Source organism: Prunus dulcis, chromosome 3, assembly GCF_902201215.1.
Source record: "Prunus dulcis chromosome 3, ALMONDv2, whole genome shotgun sequence".
Taxonomy (NCBI): Eukaryota; Viridiplantae; Streptophyta; class Magnoliopsida; order Rosales; family Rosaceae; genus Prunus; species Prunus dulcis.
In genome coordinates this window covers 5,819,096-5,845,524 of record NC_047652.1, presented here as the reverse complement: position 1 = coordinate 5,845,524, position 26,429 = coordinate 5,819,096, and the positions used below count along the sequence as shown (strand labels likewise).

At 42.7% G+C, this 26,429-nt stretch overlaps 2 protein-coding genes and 2 pseudogenes across 2 annotated transcripts; 2 read left to right on the top strand and 2 right to left on the bottom strand.

Annotated features, from left to right (window-relative positions):
• Positions 1 to 3,733, top strand: part of LOC117621613 — a 4,034-nt pseudogene extending 301 nt beyond the window's left edge.
• Positions 3,734 to 7,933: 4,200 nt separating this feature from the next.
• LOC117622964 lies at positions 7,934 to 9,880 on the bottom strand. Its single transcript, XM_034353783.1, has 2 exons — positions 8,918 to 9,880; positions 7,934 to 8,354 (listed from the first exon to the last, which is right to left on the bottom strand). The coding sequence occupies exons 1-2, from the start codon at positions 9,578 to 9,580 to the stop codon at positions 8,073 to 8,075; spliced, it is 945 nt and encodes a 314-aa protein (XP_034209674.1). The 5' UTR covers positions 9,581 to 9,880; the 3' UTR covers positions 7,934 to 8,072.
• A 935-nt stretch (positions 9,881 to 10,815) lies between these two features.
• On the top strand, positions 10,816 to 22,191 carry LOC117621612 (annotated as a pseudogene).
• Positions 22,192 to 22,723: 532 nt separating this feature from the next.
• On the bottom strand, positions 22,724 to 24,815 carry LOC117622462. The gene is made up of 3 exons (XM_034353131.1): positions 24,587 to 24,815; positions 23,437 to 23,665; positions 22,724 to 23,098 (listed from the first exon to the last, which is right to left on the bottom strand). The coding sequence occupies exons 1-3, from the start codon at positions 24,676 to 24,678 to the stop codon at positions 22,832 to 22,834; spliced, it is 588 nt and encodes a 195-aa protein (XP_034209022.1). The 5' UTR covers positions 24,679 to 24,815; the 3' UTR covers positions 22,724 to 22,831.
• Positions 24,816 to 26,429: the final 1,614 nt, after the last annotated feature.

Here is a 26,429-nt window from a genome sequence, read left to right as displayed (position 1 = left end):
TTACTGAAAACTCCAGTTGTTCCAGTAAGGTCTGATATTACAGACACTAGTCCTACAGTTGATTCTGATGAAGAGGACGAGGATGATGAAGAGGAGGCACCTACCCAAGAGCCTCCACAGCAACAAGATTCTATTGCAATCAGAAGATCGAGAAGGGAGATTCGAAAGCCTGTTCGATTTCCTGATATTGTGGCATATGCACTTCCCGTTATTGAAGATGATATTCCATCCGCCTACAAAGAAGCTGTCAGAAGTTCAGAGAGCGTGGAGTGGAAGAAATCTATGGATGAGGAGATGAAGTCTCTTCAAAAAAATGAGACTTGGGAGCTGGTTCAGTTACCAAAGGGGAAGAAAGCAATTGGTTGCAAATGGGTTTATGCCAAGAAGATGGAATCTTTGGGAAAGGACAATGTGAGATTCAAAGCCAGATTAGTAGCTAAAGGATATGCTCAGAAGGAAGGCATTGACTACAATGAGTTATTTTCTCCTGTAGTAAAACATTCCTCTATTCGTATTTTGTTGGCTTTGGTTGCACAGTTTGACCTTGAGTTGGCTCAACTTGATGTCAAGACTGCATTCTTACATGGTGATTTGGAGGAAGAAATTTATATGTCTCAGCCAGAAGGTTTTAAGGTTGCTGGAAAAGAAAATTGGGTTTGCAAATTGCAAAAATAATTGTACGGCTTGAAGCAGTCTCCAAGACAATGGTATAAGCGATTTGATCGGTTTATGATCGGGCAGAAGTACACAAGAAGTCATTATGACCATTGTGTATACTTTCGCAAGCTACAAGATGGAACCTTCATCTATATGCTTTTATATGTTGATGATATGCTTATAGCATGTAAAAGCAAAGTGGAGATTGAAAGGTTGAAGACTCAACTGAGTAATGAATTTGAGATGAAGGACTTAGGAGAAGCTCGGAAGATACTGGGTATGGAAATTGAAGAGGGAGATATTCTTCTTCAAAAAGATTGGGACCGCTGAGAATCCTGCGGATATGTTGACAAAGCCAGTTTCGTTGCTCAAGTTTAAGCACTGCTTAGACTTAATTGGCATTTGTCAAAGTTGTTGATTGCCCCATGGGGGATTGGGAGACGACCATTGAGAGTGTTGCTTCGAGGTTTTGAGCCAATGTGGAGATTGTTGAAAATTGGCTCAAATGTAGAAGAATTTTGGAGTTGCCCATGTGTGTCAATGTTAGTTGCCCATGTGAATCAATGTTGGCTTGCTATCTTTGTCAAAATGGGTGGATTGTTTGGTAGCCATCCATGGTTGGTAGCCAACATATGAATAGTTTGAGTTTGCATTCACACTCTTGCATCTTTGGCTATAAATTGGAAGCAAATGGTTTCATTTGAAGCATCTCAACCAAAGAGATCAAACCAAGTGTGGAGTAGAAGAGAAAAATAGCAAGAAAGGCATTTTTTCCAAAGAGAGAAACAAATTCTCTCTAGTTGTTCTTTGCTTTGTATCATTGTTTTCTCTTCCTTTGTGAGTGTGTGAGGTTGGGTGTATTTGGGTCTTTGGGAAATTGAGTGGTAAACACTATTGTATTCTCTCATTGATTATAGTGGAATACTCCGTCGTCTCCAAACTGGATGTAGGCAATTGCCGAACCAGTATAAATCTTGGTGTTGTTCTTGTTGATTATTTTGTTCAATTTTTTCTCCTGCCAGTAGTTGTTTATTTTTCACTCGAAGTTGGTTGACGCTTCCGCACAACAGAAGACATCTTCAGAATCTTGAACACAAAGAAGTTTGTGTTATTAATGGATGATTTATGGGAGCCGGTTGAATTAACCAAAATAGGGGTTCCAGCTCCTGACAGTCGGAACAAGTTCAAGATAGTTTTCACAACTCGCTCTGAGGAGGTATGTGGTCATATGGATGCCCAGAAGAAGATTAAGGTGGGGTGTTTGACTTGGGACAAAGCATGGAACTTGTTTCAGGAGAAGGTTGGGAAAGAAACACTTCTTCTTCATCCAGATATCCCCAAGCTTGCTGAAATTGTGGCGAACGAGTGTGGGGGTTTGCCACTGGCACTCATCACAGTGGGCAGGGTCATGGCCTGCAAGAAAACACCCCAAGAGTGGAAGCATGCAGTTCAAGTCCTGAGAAGATTTGCCTCCGAGTTTTCAGGAATGGGAGATAAGGTATTCCCTCTTTTAAAATTCAGTTACGATAATTTACCAAGTCAGAAAGTTAGATCATGTTTCTTATACTGTGCTCTGTTTCCGGAAGATTTTGTTATACTTAAAGATGACTTGGTATATTTTTGGATGTGTGAGGATATATTAGATGAATATGGTAATGTAGAGGAAGCCAAAAATGAGAGTTACCATATCATAGGAACTCTTCTTACCTCATGTTTGTTGGAAGATGAAGGAGATTCAGTAAAAATGCATGATGTAATTCGTGACATGGCATTGTGGTTACTAGCTCGCGACCTTGGGAAAGAAGGTGAGAACATCCTTGTGGATACAGGTGCTTATAATGCACCAAATGTTGCGAGATGGAAGAACGCGAAAAGGGTTTCATTGATGGGTAGTGGTATCAAATGTCTAGATGAAACACCAAAATCTCCCAACTGGAGTTGCAAATCTAGTTTCATTACAACATCTGAATTTGTCCAAAACAGCCATAAAATGGTTGCCGGTGGAGATAATGGCATGTGCACGCCTAAAGTATTTGAACTTAGAGCATACATTTAAGCTTGATTATGTTCCACCAAATTTATTATCAAGTTTTCCGCTGCTTGAAGTTTTGAGAATACTAGATTGTGGTTCTTCTGACCGAATTTTTTTTAATAGTGGGGAAACCATGATAGACGAACTGCAGGGTTTGAAACACCTTGACGTCTTGTCTTTGACAGTTGGAAGTATCTCTTGTTTCGAGAATTTGGACAGCCACCACATATTAGTGACTTGCACTCTAACTTTATGCCTCAAGGGCGAGGATTACGGGAACCCTTCAAGGTATCTTGATTTATCACCTGTGGCGATGGCAAATTTGAAATGCCTTGATACCCTTCAAATTGAAAGTATAGTGGATGTGTACTCCACGTGGATAACACGTCTGGAAAATCCGAATTGCTTCCTTGGTCTTCAGTTCTTAGAAGTAGGACGTTGCACGAATCTCAAGAACCTGGAATGGCTCGTTTTTGCTCCAAATCTCATCCACTTGCATGTATATTGCTGCTCTAAAATGACGACAATACTCGGTTTGAACAGAACGGAAACTACCCCATTTGCAAAACTCACTGTTTTGCTTTTGGGCAAACTACCTCACTTGTGGAGAATATGCGAAAATCCCTTGCCCGTTCCATTTCTGAAGAAAATCCTTATACATGGATGTCCAGTGCTCACTAGGCTGCCTCTCAACTCTAGCAGTGCTCAAACAAGTAATCTCATTATTGAAGGAGAGGATGAGTGGTGGAATGGCTTAGAGTGGGAGGACCAAGCGGCTCGAAATGCTTTTCTTCCCTGCTTCAGACCCTATAATGTCCGTTCACTAGTTCAAGTGAGGAGGGGCTTCTCTCAAATGTCCGTTCACTAGTTTAATTGATACACCTTTTTATTCCAATAGCATTTAAGGCAATGTATTATAGTCCGGCTCTGTACATGATGTCTGAACTTTAATAATTACATGATTGTCAATATGTTCTCGCTAATGTATTGATATTATCAGTGATGGAGCCAAGATTTTATGTGTGAAAGGGCCAATATATTAGGGTTTAGGGTTGATTCATTTCCCAGTGTTAAGCTTGTAAATAAATAAATAACTGATTATCTTTAATTTCCTATTTTCTTAAATATACTTGTGAAAGAAAGATTTGATTGGCTATTTCTTTTAATTTTTATTAATTATGTTGGTGGGATATCCAAGAGTAACTTAGTCATATTGCTAAGGAAAGAGCCTTTTAGTTGGAGGTGGAAATGTAAATCCCTCATTCTCTTTATTGTGGGGGGCCACAAGCATTATTTTAATAGAAAAGTTGATATAGATCCAAATTCCTACTGACTTTTGTGCCACATAAAATTACATTTCTATTTTAATATTTTATGATGTAATGTTTATATTATTTTATTTTTTAAATTATTTTTTTTTAAATGTTGTCCCTTAAGACTTGAATCAGGTAATAGTGATTTATGTCATATTGCATATTGCCTACTGCCTATTGCACATGTATATATATATATATATATATATGTTTTTTCATATTTTCGACAATGTGTAATAGTATTTTATGTATTTTTTTTTTATAGGTAACATACAATTTTATTTTGTCTATTTTTGCATCTGACTTATAGATAGTCTTCTAATTTATGTTCCTAACTTATAGGTAACACGATTTATCACTAAGTATTTTTCGTTGCTAATAATAACACTATTTATCTGTATGTTAGGTACATAATTTAATGTGGGTGTTTGTATGATCGATTGGTATAATATGTGGGTCTTTATTTTTTTATTGATTAAATTATATTTTATCAATATATTAGGAATATTATCAAGAAAAAAATTCAAATTTTAAATTCTAGAATTCAATTACAAGGAAATAATGCATCAAATTTATATTTTCAATGTGTTTTCCTTATTTACCTCAAAGGATAAAATCGACACAACAAAAAAAAGTAATAAATGTCAAAGGACCTACATCTAAAACCAAAGACAGGAGGACTAAACCAATGACAGCTAATCGTTTTGAACCTACATCTAAGAAGCCTTTATTTTAATATATATATATATATATATATATATATATTATCCTAAGTTTTCCAATGCAAAGCCAATATGTATAGTATTTCAGAATTTTAGGAGGGCCAAGGCCCTTGCAGGCCTAAGCGCACCTTCGCCACTGCATATTATTATCGCCAACAAATCGTTCTGACATGTTAATAGTTCTGATTAATTTGACAACAAGAGATTTCGAAGTATGGATTTTGACACAACTAAGTTTAATTGGTCGAAAATGTTGACTAGTTGTTTGGATCGAGCGTAAGTTTAATTTGCTAATGTTTCCATGTTATAAGTTTGGTAATATGAGATGTTAAATTGTTAATATATATATCCCTTTATTAATCTAACCCAACTAATGTAATGAAGAAACAGTGGTTTGTCAATTAAAATTTATTCTTTTGTGATAATTGATAAAATATAAATAAAAAGAAGTTATGCATTAAAATATGTCTGACCCATTGCCAGAGAATCAATTGATTAATTTCTCATGAGATATATGACAACTGTGGCCATCCAATTTCAATATTGGATGTTTCAATTTTTTATTATTATTTTTTGTTAATATAGCAATGGGTCTATTTAAATAATGGCAAAAGAAAGAGTAATATGTGTTTTTAAAACGACATTGAACTAATGACTTGATAAATTAAATGCGTAGGAAGAGAAGAGACAAGGCAAAACTTAACAATCTAGCAAGTCTGATTAATTAATTAACAAGTCTATTACATATGTTAATTTTCTTTCTATGTTTATCTTCCTTGACGTTTTTGGACTTTTGTAGTTGTCAACATTTTCTAGAAAAGTCATCACTTTCAAGAAACTTTGTGTTCAAATTCTCTGCGACTGGGACCTCGAGTGCATGGGTGAATGTCTTTAAGACTTTAAATTTGTCTTCTTTATTGCAAGAGTGATCTATGAATATGATATGATATATGGTTCGAATCATTGTAATAAAATTGGCAAGAGATAATGTGACATTTGCCCCTCGATTTTATTTGCCAAGCCCAAGAGAGAAATGAAATCTGGAGAATGATTAAGGGACAACTTGGATTGCTCCTAATATATTTCAACAAATAACTTTCATTTAGAAATATTCGCAGCCTCCTTCCGAGCTCTAGCTCCAATTGTTGGTCTTTTCGTCTGTTACAAATACTATTCCAATAGTCAACTTCACAAATTTCTCTGTGAAGGACAACAATTTAACTCTGAGTAGCTCAAAAGCCAGTTGAAATTTTACTTATGCAAACATATATTACCCCAACTTTACCAGCAGAGGGTAACTTCAACCGAAAATATTCGCTTGAAAAATCAAGATCAATGACAGTAACAAATTACAATATACAGAAAATATTCGATATAATTCAAGGATTATTATTATTACAGGCCCTATAAAAACAACTAAGGTAAAACTTCAAAATGACAACACAACATTAAGTTTCAAAAAGTATAGAACTTAAGTTGGGAGCAAGTGGGTTGAATGGTTGTACCCAAGAGGTTTGGTGATACTGGTAGTGTTAATAGTGTGTTTGGCAACAAGTGTTCTAGCTGATGCTGATGATAATGATGACAGAATAAGTAACTTCCCAGTTTCACCATCTCCTGATTAGGCTCCTATGAGTCCGATGCTTGTGGGTAATGGTGTGTGAACAGATATATGAAGGAATCATCAAAGTACCCAGTCTACTCGAAATGTACAACTACATGTATGGAGCCCTGCATTAGAACTCTAGTGGATGGTGTCTACAGTAGTACATTTGGTTGTACAAAGTCCCTGAGCACCCAATTTGCAACTGGTAAGCTTCCCTAGGCCTCTTCCTCTAGACATCTTTCAAAATTTATGTCTTCTATGATAAAAAAAAAAAAAAAAAAAAAAAGTTGTCTCAACTCTAGTTCAATTGAGTTCCCTTTTATATAAGTAAAAGAAGATAGAATATTTGCATAGTTGCGTAATGACTCACTCAACTAGTCACTAAATGGACTGGTTTGGTTATGCTACTATTTTTAGCCATGCTCTGAACTAATCCGAACCGTTATGTTACAATGATTCAGTTTACAGTTTGAGTCCTAAACGAAACCAAACCGGACCACCCTTGCAAGTTACATAAGGATTGTATTCATGTGTGAAATAACATATAACAATAATGAATTTATACATGTGAACCTCACTGAGATTCCTTACACAAATATGAAAATGTATGTCATGGGATTGATATAAACTTAATTATCTACAATATGGAAAGATGCAGAAACCCATAATCAAAAGTGTACGATCTGAGCTAGACGTAAAATTGATTCGAATTTAATCATTGTTATTCTTTATGTGATAGGTATGGCTCAAGTGGAAAGCTACTTTGGAGCCTGCTACAACAGCTGCAAGAATCATTAACAGTAGATATTTTTACTTACCGAAACGAAAGGTTCTATATGTGTGTGTGTGTGTGTGTGTGTGTGTGTGTGTGTGTGTGTGTCTTTGCAATAAAAAAAGATGTACCAGATATTTTGTTTCCTTGAATGCTTTAAACACTACCCATAGTTCTCATCGATTGTATACAATAATGAGAATTATATGTATGATTGAAAAATCGACATAACGATTTTATTTATACTAGATTGTTATTGTGTGTTATATATGTCAATGAGATGTAATGTCTTGTCCATAGTTCCTGCAAATATAATTAGCTTCAGAAAGTCTGAATGTGGAGGATACAACCCTTTTAGGACTTTCAATCTCAAGGCCCTAGAGTTCCAATTTCTAAATAATCCTGCACCCTTGCTTGCTTTGCTGCCTTCCTCACCATTTTTACACACCATAACTCAGCTATAGCATATTGGATTTTACCACAAAATAATAGGAAATTTAGAACAGAAAATAAGGTAAGCTCTGGGATAGCAAAGGCCCTGCTGGAGATAGTGATCCTAGCTTGCTCCCCTGTATTTTTACTCATTATTTGACATATCGTACGATCTTTAAAGACCATCTTCAAAAAAGAATTAAGAAGTCAAAGTAGGAAGTTTTAAGGCTAAAATAGATGCTGGATTTGTAAAGGGTTTTGCTTTTACCATGATGGCACACAATATAAATCTAGGATTTTCATCATTTCCTTGCAGCAGTATGGTCAAATACCATGTTTAACCAGAGCCATTTTAATAAAATTAAGGATTAGTATGAGCTACTTGTTTCATTGGTAATCTTCAAAGAGTTCTTTCGTCATTCGAATAATATTTAATTCACAAAGTCACTACAAAAGAATGCAGGGGCAACATTTAATTGATGAAGTAATATATTTTACATTAATATCAAGATTCAAGTAGGAGGAACTGTTTTCTCTTTTATGTACCTTCTTTAGCAGATTGAACCCATTTTATGGTTGACCAGGCCAATGCATCCATAGGGTCAATGCATTTCTTAAGAAGAGGATCATCCAGGGGAAGAAGATCCCGCAAATCATCGGAGGCAAGAATTACAGCGTTGGCAGCCCTCACTAGAAGAACCTGGACTGCAATCCTCAAGAGATTCTGTGCCCCTTCTGTGTCCTTTCTGTTTAAGGCTTCAAAAGCAGGGATAACAGTGTGTTCCATTGTTGCTTTATCTGGCAGAACAACCTCAAAACCCTGCATTTAATGAGTGGTCAAATGAATACCATAACATGATGTAGCAATAAAAATGTACAATTCTAATCAGTATCAGTTATAACCATCTTGCAAAATAGCCATCTTTAGTAGGCACAGGCAAGAACAGGATGCTATTTGAAATTTCAGTGTTTTCATTTCAATCAAAATTTTCAGCAAAATGACACAAAGTCTTAATATAAACCTAAATTACCCTAATTAATCAAAAGAATGGGGAGTGTTTTCACCAAAGAAAAAAAGAAAGAATGGTGTGTGTGTGTGTGTGTGTGTGTGTGTGTGTGTGAACTTTCTAAAATCCTATTAAGAAAACTAGTAAGCTCATCTCTGTTGTGATGTAACCTAAATTACATTGGATATCCAATTCCCGCAAAACCATGATCTTGGTATTTCCTCTGCAGCAGTATCATTTGACATGTCTGCATAGAACATATGTTTTCTTCCTGGGGAATTGGTCATCTGTTATAAACAGATTGACCATTTCCAGGACCATGTCCTAACCATACAAGAATGGACAATCTGAAAGAAAATATGCAGAATCGAATTACCTCATTCCGCAGTTTCTCTTGATAGAATCCTGCTTTCAAAGTTGCATAGGTTGCAAGCACTCCAATCTGCAAAGGACTCCCAGCTTCAAGTGGCTTCAACTTTGCTTCCTTGAGTTCCCTGGCAACACACTCACCCATGTGAAGGAAAGGAACAGAACATCCCTCTGAAATTTGATCATGCCAAGAATGTGAAATATGACAAGGCATTACGATGCAACGAGATCCCGAATTTTCAAGATAAATCCTCTTACTCCTCAAATTCTCCACAATCAGAGTAGGATCCAATTCTGTACCTTCATTTTTACGGCTAACATAAGGAAAAGAAGGTCTCTCAATCAATAACAGCTCCTTACTCAACGCAGGATCAGAGCAAAGAACAAAAGGAGGACAACTTTCTCCATCTCTTGAACTCCAGTTAACAAGGTTTCTCAAAAAATTAAGAGTAGAATTAACAGATAACCCTCCTATTATACCAACTGTATTTGAACCAGAACCCTTCTTATACTCTTGAAACTTGCCACTTCCATCTGTGTGTAAGAGCACTGGGGATGGACTTAAAGCTAGACCAACATTCAACCTTGTCCTATACAGGGTTCTATGTGTATTCACGAAGCCCAATTTGCAGAAAGGATATTTCCAAGTGCACAAAGACATTGCTTCCATCAATCAATCCACACCAAAAAGTCTAAAATCACTGCTAAAAGCTTATAATTCTATATACATTTCAAACTTCACCAAAAAAGCAGAATCTGGTTTTAGAATTACGCAGTAAATGCAATCACTGAATTGTAGCTTACTTACTCCCAAGGAAACTACCAAGTCTAGCTAAGCAAATCCATGGACTCTCTCCCTTTCTGTTTCTTAAACTGAGAAAGGCAAAACCCAACTCTAAAACCCCAAAAATCTCTGTATTTCTCTCTCTATGATGACAGCTACAAAGAAGAACAAAAGACCAAGGTACATGTTTTCCAGGGTTTGGGGATTGTTATCACTAAATGGACCTATTTGCTTTGGGGGCCCCACAAGAAAGACATAATTCATCAATGGAACAAATGGGACAAATGTTTGTGCGTCTAACAGTATCAAAGTTGGCATTACATCATGTTCAGCCCTTAAACAAATGAAGCCTTGTTGGTCCCTAAACCAATGGAAGCCACTGATTTTGTAACAAATAATATGATTTAATGTATTCAGACAACATGTGTCTGCGTTAGCTGTGCGGCTCTGCATGTTTTGCAACTTGATCCTGGGGCTTGGGGTCCATTTCATCATATCAAGTATGAAAGTCTTCTTGTCCGTCTTTCAGTTTGTGATTGTGAGATTCTTTCAATTCGGTGAAAAAAAATATTGAGAGGTGGATCCTATTAATGTAGACGAAATTTATGCAAATAAAAAAGTGGTGAATTTATAACATTTTTTATGTGGAAAATAAAATTAGAGTGGATTAAAATTCTATCAATGTTATCATACTCCATCTTAGACTAAATTAATATAATTTTGGGACGGACAAGTTTTATTGTTATTATAATTAGAAATAATATATTTAACGTGCTTCTGAAAAGGCTAAAATCCTTTTTCCATACTAAAATGGGAATCCATGTATAACTAGGAGTTAGATGGCCCCATCTCTAATCACCAAATTCCCTATAAATAAGAGGTTAATGAGGAAGGGAAAAACGCTTTCACAATTCCCTCAAATATTTCTCTCTTTTTATAACAACAATATTAAAGGTTTTTTAGCAAAAACAAAAAAATTAAATTAAATTAAATTGTTAGTGTTTCTTCCTTCGTCACTCTCTCTCAACGCCCTATGGTATATTTCCTCTCTCTTTCTTCTCTGCTCTCTGTATCCCTTCTTCTCCTCCTCTCTTCCTACAATCACGCGCCAATGCTGCGGCATGGCCAGACCTGCTGCCGGCAGCTCGAGCAGATGCATGGAGGAAGATGATACTGGTCCTAAACGAAGGATAATTGGCCCTTCGTTGCCATCAGCTGAGTTTGTTGATGCTAAAAAGTGGTTTGACACGTGGTTCGCCCAACTTAGTGATATTGTGTCTTCGGAAGGGAGTTAGTCTTCAGAAGATCAAGTTCCTGCAAAAAGGGAGCGTTCGGTAAGACCTTGGGGTACCGGTGCGGTACCGGCCGAAGGCTCTCCGATGCTTAAGTAAGTACGGATTTAGTAAAGATTAGACTACAGATCAAGCGATAGCGTACCGTTGATCGTTCTGTCCCCTCCTTTTGGGAATAGGGGTCTCCTTATATAGGCCTGGGGAGGCGTGCATTATGTTCATATTTCCGATGTGGGACTGTGGGAGTTGGTCTAGAGCATGACACGTGTCCTAGGTCAAAAGCGTCATGAAGTGTAGGATTCGGTAGGGGACATGCCGAAGGGCCTGTGATGTCAAGCTGTCGTTTCCGTCCACGTGTCAGGTGGTCATTGGTTGTTAATATACGGTATAAACAGTAGTCCCCCAAGTTCTCTTCCGAAGGTTCTTCGGAAGGGAATTTGGTTCCATCCTGAGGGTTCATAGATGCCCTGCCGTTCGGCAAGTTTGTTTGTGGAAGGTTCCCCTGAGATCTAAAGCTGATGCTGAGAGAGGTGAAGGCAGGGACGCTTCGTTTCCCGTGCCTGGCGCGTGGAGACGCTTCGCCTTCTGCACCCGGCGTGAAAAGACGCTTCGTCTTCTGTACCAGGCGTGCAGCTGACATCACCATCCACCGAGCGACACGTGGCCAATGAAGCGACGTCTGACGGCTGTAATTATGAGCCGTTTGGTTTCCCGAGGCGTACCGTTGCAGCCCTCTCCCTATAAATAGAGATCGCTCCGGACATAAGAGTTCACTTTGCATTTGAGAGGGACGCGAGAGCTCTGCGTAGGCGATTTCAGAAGATTGTGAACGGCAACCAAGGCGATTTTCGAAGGTGTTATCGGCAATTAAGGCGATTACCGAAGAGCATTAACGGCAATCAAAGTCTCAACAATAGCAAAGGTAAGTTACCGTTCGGTACCATAATAATTTTTTCTTTATATACCCGCGTGCTTTCGTAGTGTAGGCTTAGCCGATCGTCTATATGGGCCCTCTTTCGGTAGTCTAGTGAACTATAGGTAGTGGCGTAGACATCGGTAGGGTAGTTCATTTCAAAGCCTTAGCCATCCTTTTCCTTTTTCTTGTTTTGTAGATGTCCGATAGCGAGTCTTCCTTCGGCAGTGAGCCCAATGCTTTCGATGAGGAGTTATCATCGGGCTGGGACCCATCCAGCGGGGCTGCGAGCCTCGGGGCCGAGAGTAGAGAGGACACCGATGTGGAAGTTATCGGTGAGGAGATTGTCTCCGTTCCTACCCACGGCATCGGCAAAGGTCTGATGACGGGGCAACCGCTTCCCTTGGTCGCGGTCTACAAAGATGGTACCCGATTCGGTACCTCCGATCATCAGCTGGAGGCCTCTACCTCTGGTCGCGACGATGTCGTCGCCGGTCCGTCCCGGTCGAGGGTTACGATCGTCCATCGAGAGCGGTCAAGGATACCGGTGGGCGTACCGAAGAAGACCCTGTTCGGGGTCGACTATTTGGAGCCCAACAAACTTACCGAACGGGAGCTCGAGAAGATTAGGGCGGAGTACCTCATCCCGGATTCGGTAAAAATGAGAATTCCGAGCCCTACCGAATCCCTCAGCGACCCGGGAGATGGTGGAGTCGTCTTCTTCACCGATATGTTGGCGCAGGGTGTCAGGCTGCCGTTGCAGCCTGCCGTTCAGAAGATCTTAGCCCAGATCGGGTATGCCCCAGGCCAGTATAATCCCAACTTTTGGGTGGCCTTAATGGGGGTGATAGCTGCGTTCGGGATTGCCGGGGAGGGGAAGCCCTCCTACGAGCAATTCTCGTACCTATACAGCGTCACGAAGTCCAAGAGTGCCGATCACGGCGGTTGGGTTCAGGCGAACTGCCTGAAGGCTTCCGAGCGAGGGCACTTCATCAGCGCCGTGCCGACTTCCCAAAAATCGTGGAGGAATCGGCGGGTGGTACTCTCGGGTGATTGGGAATCGCCGTCGGGAGTGTCCCCGCTGTTTCCGGTGCCTACGGCGTTCCAGATTGCCGGTAGGTAGTTATGTTACCAGTCGGTAGAACTATTGTACTTGTTATTCTTTGTTTTGCAACTCATTCTTCTTTCGGCAGGTAAACTAAAGCAACCGAGCCCCAAGGAAAGCGAAATTCGGCAGCTCGACAGAGTCAGGCTGAGGGTTCCTGCTGCCGAGCGAGTTTACCCGCGATTCCTTTTTACCAGCAATCTCATCAGAGCCGGCCTCGTCAGCCCTGCCGAGAGTAAGTACCTGTGCATTTCTCTTTTTTCTTGATCGATTTATTTTGCATGCCGACTGACCGAGTATTTTTCATCAGTGACTGACGCAAGGAAGGCTGCTGAAGCCATGAAAATGAGTGAGTCGTCCAAGAGGCGGCTCATGATGGGTCTGCAGGGCAAGAAACAAAGGAAACAGCCCGAGGCGCCTTCCGTTCGGCCGTCCACGGATCCCGAGGACGTAACTCTTGACGAGCGTCTTCGGCAGCTGGGTGCCGAACCAGTGGCATGGCCAACTGCCGGTCCCATTGCACCGAGGCAACCAGATGCCGAAGCTACTGCCTCAAAAGCAGCCGGGAAGCGGCCGATCACGGTAGACCTGGAAGCTTCGCCAGCCTCCAAGAGGAGCCGTCCTTCGGAAACCATGAGGGCTGTCTTCGCGGCGGAGGACGAGGACGGTCCTACCGAGGCCGTCACCATCGCCTGCCCCTCGAAGACGGTGCAATTCGTCAATCATATGATCCTCGGCTCTCAGATGAAGCTGCCGGAGGTTGACGAATTGCCGAAGAAGCTTCTTCGGGAACAGGCCGGGCGGGCCTTCCGTCTTCAGGCGTCGGTAAGAACTCTTTTCTTCTATTGTCATTCCATTTTTCGAAGTGGGGCTTCTCTCTGAATTTGCTAGTTGTGCAGGCGTCCATGGAGATGTGGCTCTGCGTCAAGCGGGCCATTAATGCTGCCGAACGGGCTAAAAAGGCCTATGAAGACGGCAGGACCAAGGCGGCCGATCTGCTGAAGGACAAAGAGGCTGCCGAGCGGCGGGGTTTTGCTGCAGAGGCCAAGGCTGAGGAGACACGGCTGGCCTTGGAGGCAGCGCGGACGGCGGCACGGGACGCTGAGGCTGCTTCGGAAGCGGTCCAGGACGCTCTGGAGGAGAGTGAGCGTACCAAGGCGGCGGAGATCGAGGCTGCCGTTCGGTCCGCTATCCAGGGGTACCGATCATCAGAGGAGGTCGCTGTCCTTCTGGATAAGGAGGTGGGCTCTGAGATGGCGGACATGTTGTACCGATTCAAGCGGTACAACCCTGGTCAGAAGCTGAACCTCAACTTCGCTACCGATCCCCCTCCCCTTCCCGAAGGAATGACCGAAGATATGATCGAGGATTACGAGGAGGAGGATGCTGCCGAAGGGCCTGGGTCTGCTGAGGCCGCTGCCGGGGACGAACCCGCCGTCTGAGGGCGTTTTTCTTTACATTCATCTTTGTATTTTTATTTTTAATTTTTATTTCGAACACATTGATGCCGAGGGCATCTTTTAATTTAAGTTTGTGTTATGATTCAAAGTTCAACCTTTAATTGTCCAATTCTCAAATTTTAACCCATGTGAGTGCGTTATGATTGCTAATTGCCGTGGGCTAATCGCCGATAGATCGCTAGTCATCGACTTTCACAAGCTATAACTGCTAATTGCCGTAGGCTAATTACTGATTAAAAGTCACTTATTACCGTAGGCTAATAAGGACGCTGTTAAGTTTAAAAATTTTGACCAAGTCCCGAAGGGATCTGTAGGGTAAAAAACATTAACGATCGCCAATTGCCGTAGGCTAATGTAGAGCGCCGTAGGATGTTAACATTTTAGCTGCCGTGGGCAAATATGAATTAAAGAGAGGCTAAAGTAATAGTGCCGAGGGCTTTCTATTAATTCTAGTAGAACAAATACATCGAGAAATTACAGTTCCAACCTGCCGTAGGCTAGGTCACTTGTAGTAGTACTTGAGATGTTCTACGTTCCAAGGATGGCCGAGGGCCTTGCCGTTGGTGCCTCTTAGTCGATAAGTTCCCGAGCGAAGGATACCGATGACTTCATATGGTCCTTCCCAGGAAGGTCCGAGGGTTCCTTCCGTGGTATCCTTCGTCGCAAGCGATACCTTGCGCATGACCCAGTCCCCGATTCGGAAAGAGCGGGGTCTGACCCTAGCGTCGTAATACCGAGACACACGCTGTTTGTAGGCTTCATTCCGGAGGTTGGCCTGTGCTCGGTGCTCCTCAAGTAGATCAAGGCTTAGAGACATGGCCTCCTCGTTCTCCTTCGGTGCGAAGGATTCCGTTCGGTAGGAAGGTTCGCCGATTTCCACGGGTACCACTGCTTCCGATCCAAAGGCCATAGAAAAAGGGGTTTCTCCAGTGGACGTTCGGTAAGACTTTCGAATGGCCCACAGTGCTTCGGGAAGCTTTTCCGGCCAGGCTCCCTTTGCCTTGTCCAACTGCCGTTTCAGCAGTTTCTTCACTATTTTGTTTATTGCTTCGACCTGACCGTTCGACTGGGGATGGGCCGGCGATGCAAAAAACAAGTTGATTTTCAAACGGGGGCAAAATTGCCTGAAGAGTTCCGAATCGAATTGCCTGCCGTTATCGGTAATGATAGCATATGGGATACCGAATCGGCAACATATGTGTGTCCAGACGAAATCTTCAATCTTTGCTGCCGTTATGGTTGCAAGAGGTTCGGCTTCTACCCATTTGGTGAAGTAGTCAACGGCAACCACTGCATATTTTACCTGCCCCTTGCCTTGCGGCATTGGGCCAATCAGGTCCAGTCCCCATTGTGCAAAAGGCCAAGGACTTACAATTGGTGTGAGAGGTTCGGCAGGGATATGTGGGACATTACCGAAGCGCTGGCATTTATCACACCTCTTCACTAGTGAATTGGCGTCCTGGTGCATGGTAGGCCAAAAGTATCCCTGCCGAAAGGCTTTGTAAGCGAGTGATCGGGATCCAGAGTGGTCGCCACACACACCGCTATGAATCTCCCGAAGGATGTACTCCCCCTGCTCTGCCGTGAGGCATTTGAGATACGGGGTAGTGTAGCCGCGCTTGTAGAGTACATCGTTGATAACTGTGTATCTTGCTGATCGGTATCTCAGCTTCTGGGCCTGGGCTTTATCCTCAGGAAGGGTGCCGTTCGTCAGGTATAAGTAGATAGGAGACATCCATGTATCCTCATACCGTACGGCACACGCTTCGGAGGTTACCGTGCTCGGTTGGGCAAGGATCTCCACAGGTACCTTTCTTCCGACTTTGTCGTTTATCGCCGAAGCGAGTCTTGCCAAAGCATCGGCATGGCTGTTTTCGCCTCTGGGGATCTGTTTAATCTCGTATGCTTGGAAACTTCGGAGTAGCTGATGGGCGGTTGAAAGGTAAGCGTACATGGAGGCATCCTTGGCGGCGAAGTCTGCCGTTACCTGGTTCACAATGAGCTGGGAGTCGCTGTGAATTCGGATTTGCTTTGCATTCATGCTCTTGGCTAACCGAAGGCCGGCCAAGAGGGCTTCGTATTCCGCTTCATTGTTGGAGGTCCGGAAGTCGAATCGGAGGGCGTATTCGATCTTCTGTCCGTCCGGTGTTGTCAGCACCAAGCCCGCTCCGCATCCTTGCTGGTTTGCCGAGCCATCGACGTGCAAACCCCAGACGGGAGTTGATGTGTCGAGGCGTTCGGTGCCTGGTTGATCCGGCAAGATGGTCTCGGTAATTGCCTCAGATGTCGGTTGTACTGTCGCTGGGGTAAGCTCGGAGATAAAATCGGCAACAGCCTGGCCCTTCTCCGCGGGCCTCGGAACGAACTGTATGTCGAATTCCCCGAGTTCGATCGCCCATTTGATCAATCGGCCCGAAATTTCTGGTTTCTGGAGGACTTGCCGGAGGGGTTGGTTGGTCAGGACTTTGATCCCGTGTGCCTGGAAGTATGGCCGAAGTCTTCGTGCCGAGACAACAAGGGCTAGAGCCAGCTGCTCTAATGGTGGATACCGAAGTTCCGCACTCTGGAGTGCCTTGCTGACATAGAAGATTGGTAATTCTGCCTTCTCTGGTTTCCGAATTAGTACCGAGCTGACGGCAGTTCCGGATACCGAAAGGTAGAGGTAGAGAATTTCCCCAGGCAGCGGTTTTGACAAAAGGGGGGCTTTGCTCATGTAGTTCTTCAAGGCTTGAAATGCGTTATCGCATTCGGCAGTCCATGTGATATCCCGTTTGCCCCCTTTCAAGGCTTTGAAGAACGGTACACATTTATCGGTAGCCTTCGATATGAAGCGGGTCAGGGCGGCCACGCGTCCGGTAAGGCTCTGAATGTCCTTCGTCGTCTTCGGCCTCTCCATATCGATGATTGCCTTTATTTTCTCGGGATTCGCCTCAATCCCCCTCTGACTGATCATGAATCCGAGGAATTTCCCGGAAGATACACCGAAGGCGCATTTCTTCGGGTTCAGCCTCATCCTGTAGTCTTTGAGTATGCCGAACATGATCGATAAGTTCTGCAGGTGATCCTCGGCAGTTCTGCTTTTTACCAACATGTCGTCAACATAAACCTCCATGATGTTGCCGATGTAACCGGCGAAAATTTTGTTGACGAGCCTTTGATAAGTTGCCCCCGCGTTCTTCAGACCGAACGGCATGACATTATAACAGTACAACCCTTTGTCCGTTATGAATGCGGTATGTTCGCTGTCGGGAGGGTGCATGAATATCTGGTTATAGCCGGAGTAGGCATCCATAAAGCTCAGCAGTTCGTGGCCGGCAGTGGCATCCACGAGCTGGTCTATCCGTGGCAACGGAAAGCTATCCTTCGGGCAGGCCTTGTTGAGGTCGGTATAGTCTTGGCACATCCGCCACCCGCCCGTGGACTTTCTTACCATGACGGAGTTGGCAAGCCATACCGGATACGTTGCTTCCCGGATGAAACCGATGGTTTGAAGTTTTTCGACTTCCGTGCGCATCGCCTCATACCGTTCGGCATCGTATGATCGGCGCTTCTGCCTTACGGGCTTATAGGCGGAGGAGATGGTGAGTTTATGGCTAATCACGTCCGGGGCGATGCCGGGCATGTCCTCGTAAGACCATGCGAAAACTTCCGAATGGTGCCGCAAGAAGTCTATGAATTGCGTTCGGAGGTTCGCAGTGAGTCTAGTGCCGATTCTAACCTGTCGATCGGGCTGCTCATCGCTCAAGGTTATGGTCTCCAATTCTTCGGCAGGTTGTGTGTGAGGGGTGGGAGATTCATCTCTAGGGTCGTCAACCGGTCCAGTACCGTTCGGTAAACCTTGCACCGTCATGGTCTCGTTGGGGAGTATGAACGAGGTTGCCTTGAGCGCCGTAGCGTAGCAAGTCCGCGCGCTCAACTGATTTCCCCGGATTGCCCCCGTGCCGTTCGGGGTTGGGAACTTCATCAACAGCATGTGGGGCGAAAGATGCGCCTTGATCCTCGTCAGTGCCGTTCGGCCAACGATAACGTTGTATGCCGTCGGGCAGTCGACGATGAGGAACAGATCGTACGTTGTTGCTTTTTTCGGCGCCGTGCCAAATGTAATTGGCAGTCTGACACTGCCGATTGGTTGGACCAAGTCTCCAGAGAAGCTTAACAGAGGTGTCAACTGCCGGTCGACTTGGTTGTCATTGATTCCCATCTCTCTGAAAGCTTCAGCAAAGATTACGCTCACGGAGCTCCCGGTATCGATCAGCACTCGCCCTACATCGTAATCGGCAATTTCAGCTCGGATGATCATTGGGTCGTCGTGGGGATAGAGGATTCCCTCTTCTTCCTCTTGGCAAAATGTGATCGGCTCCCAACGAACTTTTGGTGTTTCCTGGAACCGATTCATCTCTATTCCGAGCACCTGAGGGAACTGTGCGGCACGCACATACTGTTTCATCGAACGGTGGCTCGTCCCCGCAACGGTAGGTCCTCCGCTGATAGTGCTGATCATGTTTATCTGCCGAGGAGGGTTCGGCACCGGCGCCGTTGGCGGCCGGGCGATATACTGGTCCAGTTTCCCTTCTCGGATCAGCCGCTCCACAATCTTTCTCAAACTTATACAATCTTCCGTGTTGTGGCTGTTGTGCTGATGGTATCGGCAGAATTTACCGGTCTCCCGGTTGTCTTGCCGATTGGGTCTTCTAACATTCGGCTTCGGTATGGCCTCCTGTTCGTTCATCAGAACGGTTTCATACGTGGTATTCAGCAGGGTGAAGACCTCGTTGCCGTGGTCACGGTTGGGCAGGGGTCCTCGGTTGTCGTTGTGACCATACCGACCTTTCCCTTTCTTTGGCTGATCTCTCCGATCGTCACGGTTATCTTTCCGCTTATGGCCCGCCGAATATGAGTCGGTCCTATCGTAGGATGGCGCCTTCGCAGGGTAAGCGTTTGGCTTGGCATCCTCTCGGCGTGCCGAAGCGCTTGGTTTTGAGTTGAAGTACTCGGCCTTGGCGTGCACCGCCGCCTGCTTCATCAGCTCATCATACGTGCGCCAGTTGCTGCTGTGTACTAGGTATCGGAAATGCGAGGACCGAAGGCCACTCTTGAAGGCGCCGTAGGCTGCCCTATCATCTGTTTCCGGACACCTTGAGTACTCGTGACTGAAACGCGCCGCGTATTCTCTCAATGGCTCGTCCTCTCTCTGCCGAATCGTGTACAGATCATCGGCAGAGTAAAGACGGTCCGTTTGGATCATGAAGTGATTGAGGAAAATCTGCTTCAGCTCGTCAAAAGAATCTACCGTTTCCGGCTCCAAACGGTAGAACCAATTCAGGGCTGCCTCGGTAAGTGAAGACGGGAATAACAGACACTGCCCCTCGTCGCTCAGACCCTTGCATCCGATGGCGGATTGAAACGAATGAAGGTGGGTTAAGGGGTCCTCGGTCCAGTATAGAACGGTATGCGCAGTGGTTGTACTTCCCGATCCTGCCGAGAGCGACGGATGCGTCCCGTGAACGGCCCGGGCCGAAGCTTTCCCCACTCAGGTTCCTGGGGGCGAGCCTTGTCGTTTTCCATTTTCTGGACCTTCTGAAAAAGGAGTCGGACAACAGGGTCTCGGCTTGGGATTCCTTCGGCATCATAGTCTTCCAAGCGCCTTCGCGGGCTCACGGAGTTATCCCCCAAGTATTGAGTTGATACCGAACGGTAGGTGGACGTTTGCGCATCGGAAGGGATATACTCGGATGCAGACTCCGTGGAGTTCAATCCTTGGACCTTCCGAATAGGTGACTTACTTCCCCCGGCGTTCATCCGGGATTCCCGTAGTCGAGCGCTTATCCTGATCGGGGATCTCTGTCTCTCTGCCTCCCGATCATTGAGCCTGTGTCGGCAATCAGAGTAGACCTTCTTGGGGACATGTGGTTGATCCCGTGGTGTTGGCACCACCAACTGTTTGGAAGGCGCGGCGTTGCCCTTGCTGCCTTTCCGTACCTCCTCCTATGAGGGGTTCCCAAGCTCTCGGAAGAGTGAGTCGTCTGGATGTTCTGCGGGTGCTGCTGGTGCAGCTGCCGTTGGGTTTCGTCCACTTTGGACGAAAGGTGGTGGTTGTGCTCCTGAAGCCTAGCCATGTCCTTTCGCAGGGATGCGATTTGGGCTACTAGCTCGGCCTCGGCGGTTGTTTGGGTTGAGGGGGCGTTTCCGTAGGGAGTGCATGGGGGTAGCGCTGGGCTAGCTCCAGCTTGCCTTCCGAACGGTGCCCCGTCCTCCGATAGAAAAGTGGGTATTGAAGTGGTCCCCATGTGTTTAGGGGATAGTGGGTTAATTGTTTTTCGTTTCCCACAGACGGCGCCAAACTGTTGATGCGAAAAAGTGGTTTGACACGTGGTTCGCCCAACTTAGTGATATTGTGTCTTCGGAAGGGAGTTAGTCTTCGGAAGATCAAGTTCCTGCAAAAAGGGAACGTTCGGTAAGACCTTGGGGTACCGGTGCGGTACCGGCCGAAGGCTCTCCGATGCTTAAGTAAGTACGGATTTAGTAAATGTCAGATTACAGATCAAGCGGTAGCGTACCGTTGGTTTTTTCTGTCCCCCTCTTTTGGGAATAGGGGTCTCCTTATATAGGCCTTGGGAGGCGTGCATTATGCTCATATTTCCGATGTGGGACTGTAGGAGCTGATTGTGAGCATGACACGTGTCCTATGGCAAAAGCATCAAGATGTGTAGGGTTCGGTAGGGAACATGCCGAAGGGCCTGCAACGTCAAGTTGTCGATTCCGTCCACGTGTCAGGTGGTCATTGGTAGTTAATATGCGGTATAAACAGAGTTACTTGCTGCTGCTGCTGCTGCCAAACTGACAGAAGCACAGGCTGAGCTCAGAGAAGCTGTGTTGGAAGAAGATCGTGAACTTTTGATAGGACCTCCACCACCTGCCGTGGTTGCTGAAACTGAATTAGCTAATGAAGCTGAGCGGTTTGAAGAGGTTACAAGGATCATGGATTCTGCGGATGATAGTTTATATGATATCTTAGGAGCCAACCAAAATATGTCAGCTGAGAATATAAAGAAAAGGTACTGGAAGATGTCTCTTTTGGTGCACCCTGATAAATGCTCGCATCCTCGCGCTCAGCATTTGTTAAGTTGAATAAAGCTTTCAAAGAATTACAAGATCCAGATAAGAGGAAAGTGCTGGATGACAAAATTCAACTCAAGGAGGAACGCGAAAAATTTAGGGTTGAGTTGAAGGCAATCCGCGAGGCTGCACGGTGGAGAAAGTTACAAGGAATATGCATGGAGGGTGATGATGAGCTCCTAGCAGACATGATGGATGTTAAGGTGGCACCAAAAAGAGATGAGTGGATGACAACGCTGCCATCCGAAAGGAAACACGGTATGCCTCCCACAAGTTTTAACAGTAGTAATGAGGCTGCAGCCTTTGCTTCAAATGCGGAGGAAAAGAAAAGGAAGGTTTCAGATCGTGATTTGGTAGACAAATACAATAAAGAAAAACGATCAAAATCACTTTTGCTAAAACACAAAGAGGAGACTGCAAAGCGTTCAAAGAGAAAATCCAAGAAACAACAGACAGAGAAGGACTAGGTGGGGAAACATCCGTGGAAGCCTTGGGATCGTGAGAAGGATTTGGCGGGGGGGAGACAGAGAGTAAAATTGGATTCAGAAAACATGAATCAAGCTTTAACATTGCGATTTTCGTCCGGCTAATACAAGAGGAACTTCGTTTAAACATGAACTGATGAGGGTTCGGATTGGCATGCTTGATTGTAGTCTTGTAATTTTTCTTTTTTGTAAATAAGTTGGAAAAAAATTAATGAAATCTGTTTACACAAAAAAATAATAATAATAACATTGTTGAACTTTATTTTTCTGTTATTTTTATGTTTTGTTTCAATCGCCTAAACTAATTGCTTGAGAAAAATTGGATACTTGCAAGTTGCAACTTGAAATGAACTTCATTATTTGGACAAAGTCGCACCTAACCAGTGCTTTCTGGTTTCCCCACATGAAACCAGACAATATTATCAACCAGAACAAGATTATTGGTTCTTTAATCAGTAAGTTCACAAGTGGTTGCCAAATGCTTTTGCAAAGTCCATACTTAATGCCATGTGCATATGATTGCCTCTAAACCCCACCAAGTGATTCTAACCACAAAAACCTTGCTTATATAGTAAGACATGGCAGCCTCTGGTCCACAGGCACCATGCATTTTGTAATTTCATCCATTCTTAACAGCAAAATTGCTTTCTAAATGCAATAGAAACAAATCTGTTCCTTTCTTTATACTTATAGTAGAGAAAGATAAAGACTCATTTACATCAAGTAGTCCTTTTCATGGGGGAAGAGATTTGTTTCGAAGGCAGGCTTAAAACAGTTTTGCTTTTACATTCCGCGGACGTCTGCAACTACGAATTATCCTCCTAACATCCTTCGTTATAGACAAGAAGGCAGAAAACAGGGCAATTGACATTGCAGGGTATATATACACATGAGTTGTGCTAGTTGATTTTCTCAAAATGATCTCCCTAACTAAGCCCCATACGATCAGAAGCATACCGCAAAGGCTCATTCTCCCCGGTTTAATGAGACCTAGAAGTGCTCCTGCCACTGATAAGTAGCTTCCAGCAAGAACCTGGTGCAGGCCATAGTGAGAAAAACTAGAACAATATTTAACCTATCATGTACTTACTCTTTTTCTTTTCCTTTTTTTTATCTTCATTCAAAATGCTCTATTACTGCATTATTCCTTATCCGGTATGATAGGAGAAAAAGTTATCAAAGAGCTGTAAATTCTTGTATTGTTGCATTTTTATCAGTATTTGGAAGAAGAACCTATGGTTTAATTATCACAATATATATACTATAAGACACATAAACCCCACTTAGTTCACCTTATTAAAACTAAAATACAATAAAGTTTTGGTAGATATAACACAGGATATTGAGTGAGATTGTTATGGATATACTAACCTCTAGGCGCTGGAGCTCAGAGATTGCATCAGCTGCCTTCACATTGGTGAAGTTATACAATTTCAAGCTATCATACCTTGGGATTGGTCTGTTTTTTATCAATGCATTTGCAAAGGCCCCAGGGTAAAGTAAGGCTTTCACTACAACTAAAGGGAAAAGTTCACATGCAATTAACTGTGAGGATGTTACCTCTATTGGTGTTCTGCATATTCCAGCTGTGCAGGGGACCCTGTGGAGCAAGGAGAACAATATGTTTCAGTGTTGAAAATATATTGGATGCCTAACATAATTGTTTGTTTCCTTTTGTTAGTTCTTGGATGGAAGCATATTTTCATATCAAGAAGAGGATGAATGACGATAAGCAGGAAGAATTTAGTGGCATAAGTATTAAAGCCACCAAAATAAATCCCAAGATTTTTTTTAAATAAAAATACAAGCAATATTCTACTTTAAACTAATCTAAACTATGGGGAGAGGGATTCAAACTCCGATCCAGAGTGGGGAGCACGTCCGCTCTAGCCAATTTGGCTAATAACATGTCTGCAATAAATCCCAAAATTTCAAATACCAAGTGAAGCGGTATTGTTCCCATTTTAACCTGTTTACCTTAGCAATTAATATTAACTCCCACATCAATGGAAAAAGAAAAAATCAATGATTACTATTTTTGAAATGGTTCCCACTTCAGGGGAAAAAAGAAAAAAAAAGGTTGTGCTAGTTATGATTTCTTTATGATCATTTTGCAGTAGGTAGTTTGCCATTTGTGCAAATGTAACCCAAAGAAATATCTGAATGAGTAGAACCCACAACCCAGATTTCACAAATGAAAATAAAGCATTTTCATAATGGATTTGTATATGACTTAATACATCTATTGTTGCATATAATATCCAACCCGTTAAAACTAGGGCAAATGAGAAGAGAACCCATATTCGTTGTAACAAGCAAACTAGGTAGTAAGTAAAATTTTCTAACATATGAACTCAATTCATTCCAATTTAAATATGTTCTGCAACAAAATGTAGGAAGAATTTGTCATTAAAGCCCAGACCCTTGAATATGTTTCTCTCTTAGGCATTTAATGTTCTATAGAAAAAGGGGAAGAAAAAAAACTGAAATTGAGAGAAAAATAAGACAAAACTGAAATTACCTGAAAAGAGGAACTTGAAGGATAATGACAAGGAAATATACACATGAAGCAATGGAAGATATGATGCTTGCCCATTTCTTTGAAGAAGCCATGGCAAGGAAGTTTTTTAATGGGTTGCCCAGGGAATCCGTACAGAGTAGGAAGGGAAGGGGAAGACGCTGAGGGAATGGAGTGCACCCTGCACATTGACCTAGTGACAATTTTTTTTGGTCGCATTAAGTTTCTCCTTTCTTTTTTTTTTGTTCTTTTTTTTGTTCTTTTTTTTTTCGATTTTCTGAAAAAACTGTCTTATGTACTCAAAAAACAAAACTGTCTTATCATTATAGTGGACTCTAATAAGACATAAAGCCCATCCTATAACACTGGTCCATACACTCAATAATTTGGGCTTTGACTTTGTATTCGTAAAAGTATGACAAACTTACAAAACCCTCCCGTTTTGGACCGGAATCTTTTTTTTCTTTTTTTTCAATTATTTTTTACAAAATTTAACTAAAATTTTCTTTTTGGAGCTTAAAATTTTTTTAATGGTTCAATTTTATGTAAATGGAGGTGATTTGGCTTAGGAAAGAGAGGTGATTTGGAGTTCGGCTTGGGGAAAGATTAGTTATGGGTTTAGAATTTAGCATTGGGGTTAAATATTTTATTAAAAAATACATAGTTGGTTCGGTTTGATCTGGTCTAGTTTTTCAATACAAGAATTAGAATCGAAACTGGACCAAATTGGTTCAGTTCATTTTTTGTCAACTCGATTCGATTTTTGGTTAACCCAATTTTTTCCAATTGTTTTTAGTCCAATTTGACTCAGTTTTTCGATTTTCCGATTTGAATGTCCACCCCTACACATAACTAAAATGTAATGAGGGTTCGAATCTGAGACCTTTGATCTACAAATCAATGCGTTATTTTAATCCAATTATACACTCATATCTAGCAAAAACCATGAATTAGGATTAGCATTTTCGTGCTCCTTATTGAGCGCCTGTTTATTTAAAGGAAACAATGATATATGTCAACTGTGTTTTCTTTTAATACAAATGATAGTTTAAATTAATTTAATGGCTTAAATGTTGAAATGGTCCTTGTGTTTTACTTTATCGGCCAATTTAGTCTTTGTGTTATTAATTTGGCCAATTTAGTCCTTGTGTTTGTATTTGTTAACAAATTTGACCATTTTCATCAAAATTATGTTAAAACCTAAAAAAGAACATTTAAAATTAATTTAAAATTTTGTAATTAATTATAAAGATTTAAACTCAAATAATAATAATGCTAAAATGATTAAAACCCACACAACCTCAACCTCCAATGGTCTCGATTCCTGTAGGGAAAAAAAAGGGTTCTTAGTAGAATTGATGCCTACTCTTTTCTTGCTGCAAATTTTCTTCTATCTTATGTTTAAGATTTTCTCATACTCTACCCTTCATCTCTCTCTCCTCTCCGATCCATTGGTCTGAACGTCGTCGACTTTTGCTGCAGCCAAGATGATCAATTGGTAGTAGAGCCGTCAAGCTTACGGTGACTGGCTATGATGATCTTCATGATTTGTCACAGAGAGAGAGAGAGAGAGAGAGAGAGAGAGAGAGAGTTGTTGTAGTTTAGGTGGGGTTGGAATGGTGGTGAGGGTGGCTATGGTTTTGGGGTTGGAGTGGTGGTGGTGAGGGTGGCTGGGTTTGGGAGGTGGTTGATGTGTGTGCGCAAAATTGGGGTAGGTGAAATTTAAAAGAAATATATTCCATTTTCAGTTTGAATTTAAAATTTTATAATCAATTACAATTTTTTTTATAATTAATTTTTACATTTTTAAAGGAATGGACCACATTGACTAACATATACAAACACA

What these genes read in the sequence shown, in the direction of transcription:
- LOC117622964 (XM_034353783.1), bottom strand. Translation starts at nt 9,580, where the DNA reads ATGGAAGCAATGTCTTTGTGCACTTGGAAATATCCTTTCTGCAAATTG. An exon ending in AAGAGAAACTGCGGAATGAG is followed by an intron (nt 8,355 to 8,917) that starts GTAATTCGATTC and finishes CATTAAATGCAG; the next exon opens with GGTTTTGAGGTTGTTCTGCC.
- LOC117622462 (XM_034353131.1), bottom strand. Translation starts at nt 24,678, where the DNA reads ATGGCTTCTTCAAAGAAATGGGCAAGCATCATATCTTCCATTGCTTCA. An exon ending in CTTCAAGTTCCTCTTTTCAG is followed by an intron (nt 23,666 to 24,586) that starts GTAATTTCAGTT and finishes CTTGCTCCACAG; the next exon opens with GGTCCCCTGCACAGCTGGAA. An exon ending in CTGAGCTCCAGCGCCTAGAG is followed by an intron (nt 23,099 to 23,436) that starts GTTAGTATATCC and finishes GGCCTGCACCAG; the next exon opens with GTTCTTGCTGGAAGCTACTT.